Source organism: Acanthochromis polyacanthus, chromosome 14 (genome assembly GCF_021347895.1).
Source record: "Acanthochromis polyacanthus isolate Apoly-LR-REF ecotype Palm Island chromosome 14, KAUST_Apoly_ChrSc, whole genome shotgun sequence".
In the NCBI taxonomy this organism is placed as follows: Eukaryota; Metazoa; Chordata; class Actinopteri; family Pomacentridae; genus Acanthochromis; species Acanthochromis polyacanthus.
Window position 1 is genome coordinate 35,872,411 of NC_067126.1, and position 17,752 is coordinate 35,890,162.

The following is a 17,752-nucleotide window of genomic DNA, read 5'->3' on the forward strand; positions in this document are numbered from 1 at the left end:
CAGCCCGAGTTGAAAGAACGGTGCGGCAGAAAGCTCTGACTGTATTTCCTGTATCAGAGAGGACGAATGTTCACGGCGCTGCAGTCGTGTCTCTGGATGATAAATAATGTATGGAACATGTCGCCGGGCGGAATTCTGCTGAGACCTGGAAACCATGGGGAAAAATGTGTTTTAGATCGAATTTTTCTCTCTTTTTTTGCTCCAAAACTTTCTTTTTATCTCTAGAAAGATTCTGTTTGTGTCCAAATCCCTTTGGATAAAAGCTTCATCTCCGTTTGCTTTAACAAACACACATTAAAAATACACTTAAATTCATCACAGCAATGCTTCAATTATATATTTAAATACTCATCTTGGCAACCTTTATGTGGTCATATCATCTAAAATCTGATGGAATAAGTTTAGCAGGAAGAGTTGGCTTGATGTAGGATCTCCTGTAGGATGTCCTTTCTAACTCGAAGCTACACTTTTAAGAGGAAATTCCGACAATTTTCTACATTTCCGGCTTTACTGGTGCATTTTTTTGTAGCCTAATTGTTAGCATATAGCGTGAAACTTCATGTAGGACACAAATAAGAGTTTAAAGAGAGACAGATCTATTTCCAGGCACATATTTAGTCATAAAAATCCAGTGCAAAAAAACTAGAATATCACCTGTTAAAGCATCATCAAGGGTCTCGCTACCTGATATAAAACATTCTAAACTCATGGTTTTCCCAGTAGCTTTTATTCTGAAATTTCGACTGTGTCCAGCAGCTTCCTTCAGCTAACTGAACTTCCCCATGTGTTATTATGGGACCTGTGTATTGTCAGCCAACAGGTGCTTGAATTTCAGTGAGATAACAATAAAAATAAAAAAAGAGCTGGTCAAAAACCTTGAACATTGCTCAGATATTTTATTACGAGAGTTACAAAAGAGAAAAATGAAAATGAAGTTAGTTTACATATTTCAGTGACGTTAATATCATACGTTCAAAAGTAATTTTTGTTCTAAAATCAGCAACTAAACTGAGAAGCTACATGTTGTTATAATAAAACCCTGAAAAGAAGACCAAATAATTCACACTTTCTATTAAAAAAAACTTGTGGAAACAGCAACACTGATGTAAAATGATGATGTACTAGTATTATTTCAGCCTTTATTTATTCAGAATTACATCTAGAATCTGCATGGATCAGTCAAAAATCCTCCAAGATCCAAAACATTTGTGTTTGTAGCCCTGCTAGATGACTCTGTTCCTGCCTGTTGTCATGAGTTATCGTCGCTCTGTGATCCAAACACTGCACTTTTGTCTTCTAAAAAAACACTTTCCTGTTTAAGTTTCACTCCGGATAATCCGACGTCTTTTGATAACCTCCAGTGTTGGTTTCCACATGCGTTAGCAGCGACTGATCTCATTTAAAGAGAGACATAACAGCCCCTTTAGCGTGATTGACTAGATATTGTATTACATTCAGCAGCTAATGACAGGAACACAAATACTCACAAAACAAAGCAACTATCGGGACAAAAGGCGAACCAGAAGGTTTCCCTCGCAGCGCCAGTCTCAGCTTGACAAAAGACATTGTTACTGGGCATCTGTATGTGCACGCTTATCACTCTCCAGCTCCCTTATGAAGCAGCGTAACCCCCTCACAGAAATATCTTTGATTTATATTCATATGCAAATGCACATCCTCAAGCAAAAAAAAAGACATTCTCTTAAAGAAGAAAGAGGAAAAAAGCAGGAGAGGGAAGTTCAGCTTATCGCCACTCAACAGATGTTCAGACTAAATGTGCCGGTTTGTCTGAGCAGAGTAAAGCTCCGGAGCTGGACGGTCTGAATGGACCGAGTCAACCAGCTGCAGCTCAAAAAATACATTTGTATAGTGGCTGTAATTTGCTCCAATGACAGAGGTGAAAGGAGCCAGAGGATCAGGATGAGAACCTTCGGCTGCCAAAGGCCGTCGGCCAAACAGAGGAAATTCATTTTCCACGAGGATCCGCTGAAGTCACGACGCCGCAGGAAGGTCAGGTAGCTTCAAGGAAGAGCTCAGTGGACGGAGCTGCTGTTCTGTGGAGGAAAAGAACCGAATGAATGAAACCAAACGCGAACATTACAAACACAATTTACTCCGGTTTACAGCGCTCCTTCGCCACATATCTGTCTTTACTACTGTGGCGAGCTAGGTTGAAGAATGACACTAGAGAAACGATATCTGCCTTTTATCTGCAGCAGACTTTCTGCAACTGACAGATGCTTTTATTTTGACACAGGCAGGAAGTGATCAACCACACTTCACACTCACAATCCTGACAGCAGAACACATTACCAAACTAACTAGGATGACTTGGCCACAATAACATAATAAAACACTCATAACACTAACATAAACCACAATAATGACATTTAAACCCCCAACACCCTGAACTCCCATGGTGCATTGCAGCACAACAGTTTAGCCATAGACCGGCTCTGTCGTCGCTACATTTTTTTTTATTACTTTTGCAGTAAGATAAGCATTTTGTAGCCTAAAAAACGGAAAAAATATGAAACAAATAATTAAAACAATATTTGAAACATATTTAAAAAAAAGAGAGCACAGCGCCGGGCTCTGATTGGCTCAGAGACCGTAGCATCAGTCTCCTCTGTCTCCAGTGTTCAGCAGCGTTCAGCATCTGTCCTCCAATTCACATAGACGTCTGATCGCTGCATAGTGTTGCTCTGCGGTGTGTGGGGAGGGTTTATAAAGCCTTAAAATATATATACATGATACAATTAATATGGTCGCTACTTTGAGGACTTTCGTCTATCACAGGGGGTCTGGAACGTAACCCCCTGATAGACGAAGGACCACTGTATGCTGTAGTTAAAAATACATTTCCGGTCATTAGATAAACACTCATCTCTTTGCAATAAAAGTAAATATGTTTAGAGTTTTTTCCATGAACATTATGAAAGTGTAGCTGTATGAAGCTCACCGGCTCACCTAAGATTCTGCTCAAACACTGTAAAACTACTCTTTGCCACACAGAAAGATAAATAAAGTCACATACAATGGAGGCCAAATTTGAAATGGGCGGTGTCCAGAGGGGCATTTTTAGTGGCGCCTAAGTGGTGACATGACAGCCCTTCAGATCTTCAATCTGGTAGAGGCGTCGGACCAACATGGCAGCTCGGTCGCAAACTTTTTCTTTTATCACGAAAACAGTTCAGTGAAAACTCTTCCTGAAAGCGTCCAAGGCAAGAAATAAGCTGCTGAATCTGTTCTCAATTTAGTTCAGCAGCGGCTCGTTTAGACATTTGAAGCAAATTTCGCGAGGCGTCGCTTCCCGTGAAGTCAAGTCTACTTTCTGCAAACGAGCTGGAGGCAAATAGAACGCCACACGGGCCGGTTCACGTAGACGGTGAATGAGAACAAAGAAGTTGCTGGAAACACACCTTCAGTTTGCACAACGTGGTAGAACTTTGCATGGAGAAGCTGATGGGGGGGGAGACATCGACACCTCGGCAGACTTTCTCCAGAAGCTTGAGTTCATCGCTCGCTTGGCTGCTGGGATGTTTCACTCACCAGCTTGCTCTAGACCATCTTTTCGAAGGATTTTAATCAGATTACAGCCGACAGTCCCTCAGCTGAGCAATCCAGCCCTGCATGTTTGATGTCGAAACTCTGAACAAGAAGAATGATGTGAATAGGATGGGTTGCTTAGGTTTGTTACATATGAAATCTGTGTTTTTAAGTCATTCAACTGCAGGAATCAAAGTGAAAATGCACGGCCATGGCGCTGACGGATTATTCAGTTCAAAATATGTCAAAATATGTAAAAACACAGTATGTGCATGTTCACAATTTAAATGACAGAGGTCTCCTAATTACTGTAAGCTACTTTGATAATGAAAGTGATTGATCAATAATTTTCAAATGTATCCATGTATTGCGTCAAAACACTCAAACCGATCTCTAAATCAAGCAGCTATGAGCTACAAAACGCATATTAAGCATTAAAATATGCATCACTGTTGTCTTTTATCTATTTCTTTGGCTAAAGCTTAAATTCTAAGGACACTTCTTTACTGCATGGATGGTGCCACCAACATTATGCTGCAGAAACTGACCACAAAGGCACAATATTTACACATTTATTTCCATATTTTTAGCAGATTATTCTGGCACTCATGTGATTCTATATTTTTCAGTGAAACAGGATGAGAATTGTAATGTGATGTCTATCAAACCGGACATGAGCAGGATTGAATTTCACAAAGAAAAGTCTATTATTAGCTGAAACATAAAGATAACTGCAGCTGAACAACACATCGCTCACGTACTTCCATTCTGCTGCTTTGGGATCTGATTGTCCAACATCTATACCGTCTTTTCATACGCTCCTGCTGCCCTTTAATGAGCTTGTTTTTAGCTTACATCCATGTCAAACAGGTGTGTAAGCTTCACTTTTATCTCCTCAGATCTTCTAGCTCCTCCGTGCATCTCGTGTTTTGTGCCTGATGGAGCAGAGAAAACTCCAGTAATAACCGGTGTTGCAGGTGGGAGAGATCAAAGCGGGAACACGATCGAACAAACAGTCCCGTGTCGACCTCAGAAGCACTGTTGGTAGTTCAACTGAGGGGAAGCAGGAATTACAGAAAATCCCAAAAAGTTTAGAGAGGAGGAGAGTAGCCTTGAGGTTGTAAAAGTAGGTTGTTGCCTGGAAGGTGTTTGGCTCACATCCTTGGAGGTAACGTGCCCTTGACCGAGACACCGAAGGCCAACGGAGCAGCGACTGTGGTGACGCTGTTCTGCTGCCAACAACAACAACTGTACGCTTCTATTGAAAAAACCCGTCTGGATGAGTACACAGTTTCAGAAGTATGTCCTCGCTCCTCTCCCCTCATCATCCTTCGTTTCTTTGTTTGACTTTCCCTCTGTCATCTCGCGTCTCTTCCTCCCTCCATCTTGCGATAGAACTTCCATGGCTGGTTGATTTGGGCGAGCGGAGGGAAACAGGCGAGGCTTCCACAGTTCAGGGCTCCGGAGAGCTCGGCCAGGCAGCAGCAATCAATCACACGCTAAATCCCTCCTCTCTCAGGACTGCTGCATGCCAGGTGACATGGTCAACAGCTGCACAGAAATATAAAGCCCACAGCCAGTGTCTGAATTTAAATAGACGAGGCGACGGGGTCTCTGGGAACGATGCAGTTCGAGGAAAAGCGCTGAGTGTACCGATGTGGGAAGAGTTTGTAGGAGGGTTTTTTTTTTACGCTTTTACACTGACAAACCTCTTTCACCCTTTTAACCCTCCTGTTGTCCTCATTCACGGGCACTAAAAAGTATTCTTTCCATGTCTGAAAAAAATCCAAAAATCCAGCAAAAAGAATTCTACAAATTTATGAAAATTAGCAAAAACCTTCAGGAAGAAAATTTCAGTAATTCTTTAAAAGTTGTATTTAAAGAAAATCCCTCAAATTTGGCAAAAAATTCTTGTAAATATTTTTAAAAAATGAATAAAAATCTTCCAAAAAATCCTAATAATATTTAAAGTGGTATATTTGGTTTTTGCATCCAGAAATCAACAGATATGAGCCACTGAGAGAGACGATCTTGAAAGGCTACTTGGAATCATTTTCGAACAATAATATGGGTCATGTTGGAAAGCAGAAAAGCATTTCTGTAACAATTAATCCTCTGGAATATGAGCAAACTGTATGATTGTGTTGGGACCTAGAAGCTAGCAGCTTTTATGTAATTTTGGACAATTTTCTTGTCGTTTTCAACAAGTTTTATGTCAGTTTGGATCATTTCTCGTCATTTTGGATAATTTTTGTCTTTAGGATAATTTTGGAGTCATTCAGGTCAAATTTTATGTCATTCTGGGCTAATTTTTTGTAATTATGGATCATTTTCAAATTATTCTCAACAATTTTCTAGTCGTTTTGGACAATTTTTGAGTAATTTTGGACAATTTTCTGTCATTTTCAACAAGTTTTATGTCAGCTTGGATCTTTTCTCATCATTTGGATCATTTTTGTGTCTTTGGGATAACTTTCATGTCATTTAGGACAAATTCATGTCATTCTGAACTCATTTTCTGCAATTATGGATCATTTTCAAGTCATTCTGGATGGATCAATACATAATTGCAGAACTTTTTGTAACATAGTTGACATTTTAGTGATTTGAAGTCATTTTTTAATCAATAAGTGATTGTTTCCATAATACATAATTATGGGATTTGCAAAAACATGATCACAAAATGACCCACTAAATGATCACACCGGGTTATTTTCCAAGGAATTCTGTTTTCTGGAACATTTCTGTCAGTCTAACTATGAGGCCTTTGTGCTACTTTAACAGTGTGTCATTGCGCTGAATTACACTGAAGTCTCACTGGTGTGTCGCTTCCATCTCAGCAGTTAGCTGGGGATTCCACTCCGGCTTAAAACCTGCTATTGGCATTGTCTTCATGTGGTTTTTACAGGGCAAATAAACTTGCACAAGGAGTTGTCAGCTCTCACTGTGTCAGATTATTCCACTCATAATTAAGTGAAATATTTGCTGATACTTTTTTTATTTTACCTTTTATCTTTTCACACAAATGTAACCCAAGACCTCGCTGATTTATTTATGTGGTGATTTTTTTTTCTGTAAAAAAAAGTCTTATTTTTGACTCTTGCTGTGTCCTTCTCTTGCAGACGTGTCTAGAGTTGGAGCGGTACCTACAGACGGAGCCCAAGCGACTCTCGGAGCTCTTCGACGAGGAGCTCGACTGCCTCTTAACGCCGGCCTTCATGCAGGGTGGTGACAGCGACGAGGACCTGATGGACCCCCTCCTCCCCAGCCTCCCCGACCAGCCCAGTCCACCTCCTCTATTGGTAACCCTCCCCAAGGTCCAGGCCAAAATCCTCCAGGTTCCCAACCCCAACAAGAGCCAAGCAGTAGCCGGGACTGAAACCCTCACGGCCAAGGACCAGGTCCTCGGAGGAGTCAGCGCCGCACAGCTCAGCGCCGCCGTCACATCCCTAACACCACCGTCATCACCGGAGCTTGGCCGGCACCTTATCAAACCCACACAAACACTCACGGCGACGGCAGACGGCACATTAACGCTTAAACTGGTGGCCAAGAAGGTGGGGTTAGGGGCGGCTAAGCTGGTGGCAGCGCGAGCGTTACCGTCCCCGCCGAGCCGAGGAGGAGCCCTCAGCGACAGCGAGCAGGGGGGAGGAGGAAGTCTGGCAGGAGACGTACCAGAGAACAAGAAGAGAGTCCACCGGTGCCAGTTTAACGGCTGCAGGAAGGTTTACACCAAGAGCTCCCATCTGAAGGCCCATCAGAGGACCCACACAGGTAAAACCCAGCTCCAGTCTTTCGAATTACCTTCAGGATTAATGATGCTGATGTTTCCAGTTAGGGCTGCACAGTGACGTGGTGGTTAGCACTTTCAGTTTGCAGCTAGAAGATCCACGGTTCGTGTCCCGGCCTTCCTGGGATCTTTCTGCATGGAGTTTGCATGTTCTCCCTGTGCATGCGTGGGTTTTCTCCAGGTTCTCCAGCTTCCTCCCACAGTCCAAAAACATGCTGAGGTTAATTGATTACTCTAAATTGTCCGTAGGTGTGAATGCCAGTGTGATTGTTTGTCTGTATATGTAGCCCTGTGACAGACTGGTGACCTGTCCAGGATGTCCCCTACCTTCACCCTAAATCAGCTGGAATAGACTCCAGCCTCCCGCGACCCTACTGAGGATTAAGTGTATAGAGAATGGATGGATGGATGTTTTCAGTTACTTCTGTCTGTATTCCAACACATACAAGTTGAAATGAAAGTAATTATAGGTACATACTTGCGTGCTTTCAGCTTCAGTTTGAAGGCATTAACATTGTATTGTAGGACTTTCTGACCAGTAAAGTACCAGCTTTGGTTTTCGTAGGTGAACTAAGTTGTGGGCTTTTTGACCAAAAATAGTTTGGGTTTAGATCCAAAAACGCTGGTTTCCAGGCATGCAAGCAAAATGAAGAAGCGTCTGCCTGGTTATTCACAGAAATGACCTAACATTTGGTGAATTTCAGCAGAGGTTTGAAAGCTCTGAAAAATATATTGTATCCAGAACTTGCTGAATAATTGCCAGACTAAAGCACAAACAGGTACAAGAACAAGAACCAAATCATTTCTGTGTTGGTTGAAAAGCCCTGCTAGTACATTATACACCTGAGGAAAACAGGAAACCTTGCTCTTATTTTGATGTATTCCTGGCTTAACCCTTTACGCTTCAGTGCATCGTAGGTGTACCGCCGGCGGTACACCTACTAATTTGCATAGGAATTTCAAGAATGTCCGACGGCTGCAAACCTGATTATACAAACACTATACGCCGATGGAAAGCTTAGATTCTCATGAATCCGCCGGTATAAACCACTTTCAGATGCGATTACCACAGCGGGTGAGAAAAACACATTTGTCCGACAAAAACGAATATTCATCCATCCGTTCTCTATACACGGCTTCAACGCACACAGCGCGACTCACATTTCCGGGTTTATTATTACACACAGAAAAAAAGATTCCACAAAAAACGGCCATAATCCAACCTTTTACATCCAGACGACACAAGCCAGTAAACTATTTTATCCAAAACATGTCCTGAAGTCGGTATAAAATCCACGAATCGGTCGTTTTCAAGGAAATGCACCTCGCGATGTGCGTCCAATATTCCCTGTATTTTTCGTCATTTTTTTTATTTAAAAATAGAATATTAGCGATTTTTTGTACTGAAAACGGCTGGAATTGACCGAAGCTTAAAGGGTTAAAAGAATATGATTTTTGAAACCTGTAAATTAACATCAAAGGTGCCTTTAGGACTTTTGAATTAATCTCCACAAAATCAACATTTTTGTTTCTCTGCCAGCATTTGTGGTTCGTGTTTGGACGGTGGTCACAAATAACTCGGTGAAACAGGCCTCGTGTTCCCCAGTTTCAGGACAAAGCTGCGGGAAACAGAAACACGTGGCAACCGGAGAGTTTTATGACCAGATTTGCAATGTTTTTGCTTGTCCTTAATCTAACTGATCACACGTTTCACTGCTGACGGAAAAAATACCAGTACAGACCTGCCAGCGTCAGCAGGACTGACGATGCCTGTGGGTCAAAGACTGCAGATATGGGATGAAATATTAAAGATTATTACTTTATTCAAGTTTAATCAACTTTTCCAGTTACTCTATGTCAACTAAATTTCTGAGACTTAGAGTAGTAGTGCCTCCAGTATCTTAATCCTGGAGCTCTAACGTAGTCGAAGCACTCAACCCAGCACAGGTGAATAATCCAGAAGATGCTCCACCTTGTGAACTGGAAAAAGCATGGAAGAAGATTAAGACTTCTTTCCATCTTCTTGTGCTCCTCAGATGATCCTCCAGAATAGTTCATCTGCTCAGTGCCAAAAAGCCCTGCCTCTATAATTGCCTGATGATTGATAGACTGGTAGTAAATGACTTTGCGAATTCAGCCGTGTCCAACTGGGTCTGACGTGCTGCTTCAGCTGCTTACTACAGCTGTCCTCTCGGTGACCCTCCGACAGAACACACACCGGGCTGATGTGTCCAGGGGCAGGAAGCCGTGAGCTCTCTGTAGGGAGAACATGGAGACGAGCTTCAGGCTGATGAAGGAGATGCATGAACAGAAATGAATCCGACTGATGGAAAGAATTTAATTCAGTGAGGAACAGTCGGTTGTATTTTTCTGAATTAGCTAGCGCAGTGAGAAGCAGCTCTGTGGTTCTGAAGGGTGGTTAGATGTCAAAACAAAAAATGGATTTTGCAACTTTGGAAAGCTACCACAAAGACACTTCATCATTAGTTCCAACAACTAGCAGGTCAGGAAAGGTATAGCATTCATTATTGCTAAATATTTGACTAGCTTTGCATCTCCTTTTACTATAGGAAAAACTGCGCTCATTGCTAGATGTCAGATATGGCCAAATTTACAGGAAATTGAAAGCTCGACTGGATATTTTTTATCTAAATTCTCCTTAGTAGAAAAGAACATCTCAGATCTCCACATTGTTATTCAATCAGTGACAGATTGCATCATTTTTACCATTATTTTGTGGGAGTTTTATCGATACAGAAATGTGTAATTCAGCTTCAGATATTCACATTGTGGAGATCTGCAGCTTCTGATTACGATTTTAGACATCTACAGTTTAATTCCGACCACTGATAATTCTTTACAATAATTTTACTTATTTAAACCGACAATTCGAAAAGAGTTGTACTATTGTATAGTATACAACGACAAAATGAAACCTAATCCAACTACTGATAATTCTTGTTTGAGATATATTAATTTCCCCTCATTTAAGGATATCTACGTTGTCCTTTTCAGACATCTTAAGTTAAGATGGACCAGTCAAAACTACATTATAGATATTGCAGTCACCTTCAATTTGAGTTTTGCCTTGGCAAAATGATGTCTGTAGTCAGAAACTACGGCAAGTAGGAGGTGCAAGAGGCTTGTTTTCCAGACACACTATGATACTGCAACCATAGCCACAAGTGAAAAGCCGTTTTACCGACATGTCAAAGTAGCCTGAGGTCAAAGCTTTAGGAAATTCAATAAATAAATTTCTAGTTCTCCACAAACTCTTCTTATATCACTTCATTTTCTAATGATCATATCCAACACAGCAGCCTCTGGAGCAACAGTCAACAATTCTAGTCTTTTATTTTGAAAAGCAAAACTGAACTTTAGATATCTCTGTTCAGAATGGTATTATTTATGTCGTGATAAATAAATTGACTCGTCACAGTGCAAATATAACTGGTCCACATGACGTTGTTCAATTCAATTCAATTTTATTTATACAGAACCAATTACAATTCAGATAGTCTCAAGATGCTTTCCAGAACCCATATGCCTGAACCCCCAGAGCAGCCCTAAGGCGACAGCGGCAAGAAAAATTCCCTTTTAACGGGAAGAAACCTTGAGCAGAACCCAGCAATGCATAACCAAGGAGGGATGCAAAATGGCGACATGTAACATGGCTGCAGATGGAAGCTCTGTGAAATCAATGTTATGTTTTTTAACGATAGCTAGGACATTCGGTTTGTGTACTGCTCGGAACTTGTTGTTTCTGTGTTTGGCTTCTCTGCACCGCAAAAGCTTTAATTTCACCATTTAAGAACGAAAGAAAAATGTGCCCCACAAGGAAGGAAGATTTTAATTTTAGGGGCTATTTGAAGTATATAAGTGAAGTAGTCACCAAATATTTTCTTTTTGGTACTCAGCCCTTTTGGATCGGAAGTACAGCTACTGCAGGACCATTTGAGGCCCCATCCACACGAAGACAACACACTTAACAGTTTCAAAACCGATCGCCATAAAGACGAAGGCGTCTCAGAAAATGTGTGCGTCTACATGAATGCACTCGATACGCATGGAAACGCTGTAAAACACATGCCAGATAAATTCAGCGGTAAACAAGACCGCAAAAAGAAAAAAAACTTCACGGTTTTATGATGTGTTTGGAGATTTACAGTCGTCACCTGCAGCTGCACCGCGACTTTTAAAGCGACAGGAACCAGCAGATTTGTTCGTTCTTAGAAATCGGCTCATCAGTTTTGAAGTCGGAATGCCTCCTGGATTTGAGCTCTTCAGCCTGAGTGACTCCGTCCATCATTTATCTGCAGTGTGTGAGGCCTGTACCACCCGGAGCCACCATTCAAGCTCAGCTTTAACCATCATTTACAGTATCTGCGGCGGGTCGTGGCCTCCAGTTGTCATCAGCGAGTGTTAGCAGCTTCAGCGGGATCCCGGTACACGGCCTGTAGACATCCACTGCATTAATACTGGCAGCCTTGGCATCATTAATCCAGCGTGTTACAGGCTTATATGATCCCGGCGACCATAGCTTGCCTTAAAGTGCAGTGCTACGTTCCAGGGCAGCACCTGGCATAGCCGAAGGAAAACCCAACCACTGGCGCTTTACTCTGGCTAATCCAGAATGGAGCTGCTAGTTTCTCTCTGGTATCTTTAATCTTCTGATGATTCGACAGCCGAGTCATGCTAACCAACGATAAGCTTTTTAAAGGCAGAATCGTTCACTGAGAAAAAAGAAAAAGACACCCCGAAGACACTGGCGCTTCCTCGATCCGTGTGTGTGTGGTACGAACGTGGGGGCGGCGTATTCCCTCCCGATGTGTTCATTACAAGCGCAGTGCTGTGGTTTAATTAGCTTAATCCTCTTTTTGGGTTATTATAACCATAAATCATTGAACATACATGTAGGGAGGGATTAGCGTAGCAGAGACTACAGGGAGGAGCAGCTGCAGAAAGCCTGCACAGTGTCAATACACTTACTGTCACATCGTGCACACCAGAGGCCATTAGAAGCATCATTATATGGAGGTCTGTCGGGGGGTTGCTGCTGTACATGCGCCGCAATTCCACATCATGTTGGTTATTATACTCCAGCGTCCGTACTCCAAAATGTTTCTCCGAGCTGCAGCCGTGATGTAGAAGTCAGGTTTATTTTTCCTGTATGAAAATGTTCAGTTAGGGATGAGTTGTAGCATTAATCGATGCACAAATTAATTCAGTAAATCTCTAAAGCACCTCGTCGGAGCTGTTCTGAGCCGGAGCCAGGGTTTTCTGGTTCTATGAGTGTTTTTGTTTCTTTTGGTTTCGCTCTCTTGGATCAGGTTGGAGGAGTAGATAGATAATAACTGCATCCTCCTTGTTATTCAAGCAGCTATCCAAAGTAATATTCTAAACTATGTACTTGGCACAAAAGAAAGCAGGAGAGATGAGCTGTGTTGGAAGGAGAGTTTAAAAGACTCCCAAAAGGTGCACTTAATTAAATTTTAGGGGGTAGAATGGACTCGGTGTGCAGGTTTTTTTTTACTCGACTCCTGATATATGCAGGACATCTCACTGCAGCTTTTAGAAACTCTGAGCATCATCATCATCAATCAGGTCAGATGATGACGTAAATTAGAGAATAGCCAAGAACAAGGACTTCAAACAGGAGAGAAACTGCTTGCCAATCTCTAACACTGTCTTTACGTGACATTTTTCTATCAGGTTTTGGCTTCATTTAACAGAATAATAGAATTTCTTAACAGTGGTAATACTGCAAAAACATCTGTATCCTCAAAAAACTGGACAGAAGATGAAAAAATGTGTATAGAAGAACATTTTGACACAGATAAGCATTAAATCCAGTCCACATTTGATCCGCCTTCATCTAAACTCATTTTGCATTCTTGTAGTGGAGCTTTTTAAGCATTTTTTTTTAGCATTGCCACATTCATCAGTCTGTTATAGTGATGACATTCTGTCCTTCAGACACGGGTCAGTTATAGATTGTTTCTCACGGCGTCATTCAAACTTACAAACCACAGTGATGAAGAGAGTCACAGAGCACCAACAGTTCACACTTCAATACAGGAGGTCCTCGACTTACATCGGAGTTCCGTTCCTACAGATTAATGTAAGCCAATTTTCGCCGCAGGTCAGAAAATGTAAACAAAGTCGTTCCGTGCATCACGATATCGAGCAGTTCTTCGTAAAAGTCATAAATACCAACAACTTTCATGCATGTATGAATCATTTTACTAGAAGATGACAGAATATTGTAACGGACTGATGTTGTTGTTGATCTTGAGGTTTCAATGTTCAGTTCAACATTTACCTAATGTCAGTGAACGTGCCATGTTTAGTTAGCTCACCTCTGATTGGCTGAGAGTCAGCAGTAGAGAGAGCTGGGAACGGCAGCTAATTCTGGAGCTAAGTTATGGGGTTTTTCTAGTAGGGCTGGATCCGAATATCCCGAATATCTGAATATTTGTTCGCTACGGCACTATCCGGATATTAATTTGGTATCCGAATATTCGCACGAAAAGTTAGTGAATGTAGCACAATCCAAGGTGTTGTACAACCGGAGTATGGAAACAAAGCCGTCTTGTAGTGCCGCGTGACGACATATTCATCCGCTTTGCTCGTCAACTAGTTCCACGTAACCAGTTCTGACCTAACGACGAAACGCCGTAGGTGGAGGACGTCGTAAACCGAGGACACTCTGCATTTGTCATATGCTGAAGATTGGACAGTGCATTAAGTGATATATGATGCATAGTAATTTATTTGCTATGTTAAAAGATTTAGCTGTAACTTTGACTCTGTGATGGTTCACCTGTTTGAGGTGAAGAAAAGTTCACAGTGTGAACTGATGTTAGGTCCCGATCAATCCTGTCTCCATGTCAGGGATAAATTACAATTATGAGTAAATTATTCAATTACTTCTGTCCTTTCACAAGCATAAATACGCACAGCTCCTGCTTTGGAGACGCTCATATGGATCCTGCTGCTGTTTAATGCTACTACAACCAACTGGAAGGACTGATGCTCTGTTGAAAGCGAAACGCAAATGTTACTTTGTCTGATCCAGTAAGATTTCAGTTGTAACCAGGATGCTCATTCAGACATGAAATCGACATGTTCAGTTAGATTAACAGAAAGGAGTGCAAGTCTGAAAGGAACTTTAATTTGTTCTTTTTTGATGTTGTGTTTGATTGATTTAATTACATAGATAAACCCCAACACAGTATTTTCTGATATTCAACAGCTCCTTAGCTTTGCATCCTGTATCGTTTATACATCACATTGCTTGGTTGTTGTCCCTCTGCCTGCATTGGTTTTCAAACTTAAAATTCTATAATTTTAGTAATATATTTGTTCCAGGCCTGAAATATGATATGGTCATATTTATATAAATACATAATCAGAAAACATTCAGTCTTAACTTTTGTAAAAGCAACATATACTTGATGAAAATGTAACATAGATGCACATTCACATGCAAAATCTGCACAATATCACAAGCATACAGTTCAATGCTGTAGTGAAGTCAGAGCAGTAAACTTAGCTAGAAATATTTGGAGGACCACAATTTATGTATACTTGGCTTTAATATAGTTTAGTTTTGTGTTTTTTTCTATATTTCTTTCAACATTAAAGTGCTGACTTCATGTCTAGTGTGATGATTAATGCACCTGAAGTCAGTTGAAAGAATCTGCTCACTGATTTTAAAATCAGAACTAAAATGTATTCACATATGTTTGGAAACCAGCTCACGGTGCTGTGGAATATAATTTTACTTTTAACACCGGCACATTCTCTCCGGTCACCTGCAACCCACCCCCACCCAGGATAAACCCCACCATAACCCCTGAACCTCCCCTCAGACCTACACCTTCTACACTACTCTACACCAAACCTCCAACCTGCTCTATCTCTCGCTCTCTCACTTCCATTTGCTCATTCAGTTTGGGTTGCCAAGCAACTGCATCACACTCTTCCATAATTGGTTGGTGGCTGGTGGATTGTCCATGCCTGTTAATCTCTCTCTCTCTCTCTCTCTCTCTCTCTCCAGCCCTCACCCCTCCTCCTCTCTCCTCTCTTTCTCTCAGTTGCTAGGTGACTTTATCATGCATCCTTGCCTTGCCGTGCTATAATTGGCTGGCGTCATGGTTGCCGTGGCGTCAGGCCCGAGCTGGCCTTGCTTCATTCCACCGACAGTGTGTGTGTGTGTGTTTGTGTTGTAGTGTGTGTGTGTGTGTGTGTGTGCTTGTGTTGTAGTGTGTGTGTGTGTGTATGTGTGTGTGTGTGTGTGTTGAGGGGGCTCCTATTGAAGGAAGATGGGGTGCTCGGGCCAATTACAGAAGACGGGTGTGAAACGGCCGCCTGTCTGGCACCTGCGGCCCCCACTCCACCCCGTAACACACACACACACACACACACACACACACACACACACACACACACACACACACAGGTCGGCCATGTAGCGCTTCCCCGACAGGCCCGGAGGATAAGCTGCCGAGTGGTTTGCTATTGTATGTCAAAAATATCGGTCCCATATTCAGTCCCGAGCGAGGAGGACTCTGTGGAAGTGAGTAGGAGGATTCACACGTTCAGACGGCGCCGCTGAACACGGATGATTTTTTCAGGCGCTTTGCAGAGCTCGAGGTAATCTGCCGTAGAATCGCAGGCGCTCAGCTTTTTCACAGCTGTACCTGAGCTGTAGCAGAGGACTGTGGAACCCCATAAAGCAGTAGAATAAAATACCAGGGAAAATGTACAAGGTTGTGTTTTTTGGAGCAAAAGAACTTGAACTGGAAAATGTCTCGTACTGAATACAGCTGCTGTGGTATCTCACAGCTTAAAGTTTAAAAAAAAAAAAATTAAACGCTGTGTTCATAGTGTAGAAATTACGGCAAAAAATCTGCTTTTTTTCTTAATTCAAAATATACAGTTATTGTTAGTCGTCAGAGTTTTATCCTTTTCAGCACAAAATGTAATTGTGTATTCCCTGTAAGTGTTGTGAATAGCATGTCTTAAAAGAGCGCATTTTAACTAATTTATTTCTTTTTCTTTCTTGGGGTCACTTCAGTTTGTGGGGTCACGATAACAAAAAGTGTTTAAACTTCAAAATTTCACGTCATCCTTAGTGCATCTATATTAAATGGCACAGTTCAAGCAAATTAGAAACAACAATTTTGAGTCCAATCAGTGCATCAGCTGGCTAAAACTACACAAAGTCTGATCAAAAAATTTAGAGCTTGCAGTTTTAAAAAGCAAAGAAACACACTGTGCCTGATTTAGATCTGGCCACGGTCCCCTTTAAAGCTGTGACCTTGCGCAGCGATACTCCGCTCCCAGTGCTCCTCCCACAGTTGGAACGCTTGTTGAAAGTCCTGCTCTGTAAACGCATCGAGCGCCATCGGTCCTGGGCTCCACTGTGTCAAAACAAGTCAAGGAAAGTCAGCTTTATTGTCTGCACACAAGGTATACAGTGGAATATATCTGCATTCCCCCAAGACCAATAACGAGTAACACACAGGGAAAAAAACAGGGACTTTAAACAGACACGTAACAATAAAAAAAACAGACTTGCATGGAAAAAGGTGAATCAACAAAGTGGCTTAGTGTTACAGTAAATTAGCAATATAGATACCAACCACTTCACCATGAATTTTAAGCCTTTATTTTAGCGTCTAGGGCAAGTGACAAGCAATGACTGATTCTTGACAAGATGGTTTGGTTGTCTCAGGTTTGTATACAGAAGCAACTTGCAAAGCAATAAACGTAGCCACTTAGCTAATGGATACTTCAAGGACCCCAACTTTTGTATACAGGGGGTCCTCAGTTTACGACACCATGTAAACTGGTTACGTAGCATTAGTTGGTGCGCGGAGCATACAAATACGTCGTCACGCGGTGCTATAAGACGGCTTTGTTTCCATTCTCCGGTTGTACGCCACCTTCTACATTCACTAACTTTTTGCCCTTCATTATGGTTCCCTAGCATGATAAAGTAAACCAAGCTATAAAAACAGTGCAACACATTCTGTTATTTTCTTGTAAAATGACTCATGTGCTTGAAAATCATTGCTATTCATGACTTTTATGAAGAACTGATCGATATTGTGATACACGGAACGGCTTTATTTACTTTCCTTACAGCGAAAATCGACTTGCATCAATCTGAAAGAACGGAACTCTGACATAAGTGAAGGATCTCCTGTACTTGACTTTAATATGAAGCTCACTGGAGTTTTGTTTGCTCTTCTTGAATAGTTCTTTACTGTTACTGTCAACGATAAAGTTTAACTGTAAGATGTCTTTGTCCCGACATGTCTGCACCACAAGAGGTTTATTTTGTTCTGATGCTGTCATTGTACTTCCTGTTCCTCCATCCAGTGTTCTGTGTAACACAGGGAG

General features: G+C 41.7%; 1 protein-coding gene across 1 annotated transcript in view; it reads left to right on the forward strand.

Annotated features, from left to right (window-relative positions):
• Positions 1-17,752, forward strand: part of klf7b (Kruppel-like factor 7b) — a 97,224-nt gene that overhangs the window by 54,005 nt on the left and 25,467 nt on the right. Inside the window, exon 2 of the mRNA XM_022199042.2 lies at positions 6,672-7,323. Coding sequence (XP_022054734.1) covers positions 6,672-7,323 — 652 coding nt within the window. The remainder of the gene's footprint in view (positions 1-6,671; positions 7,324-17,752) is intronic.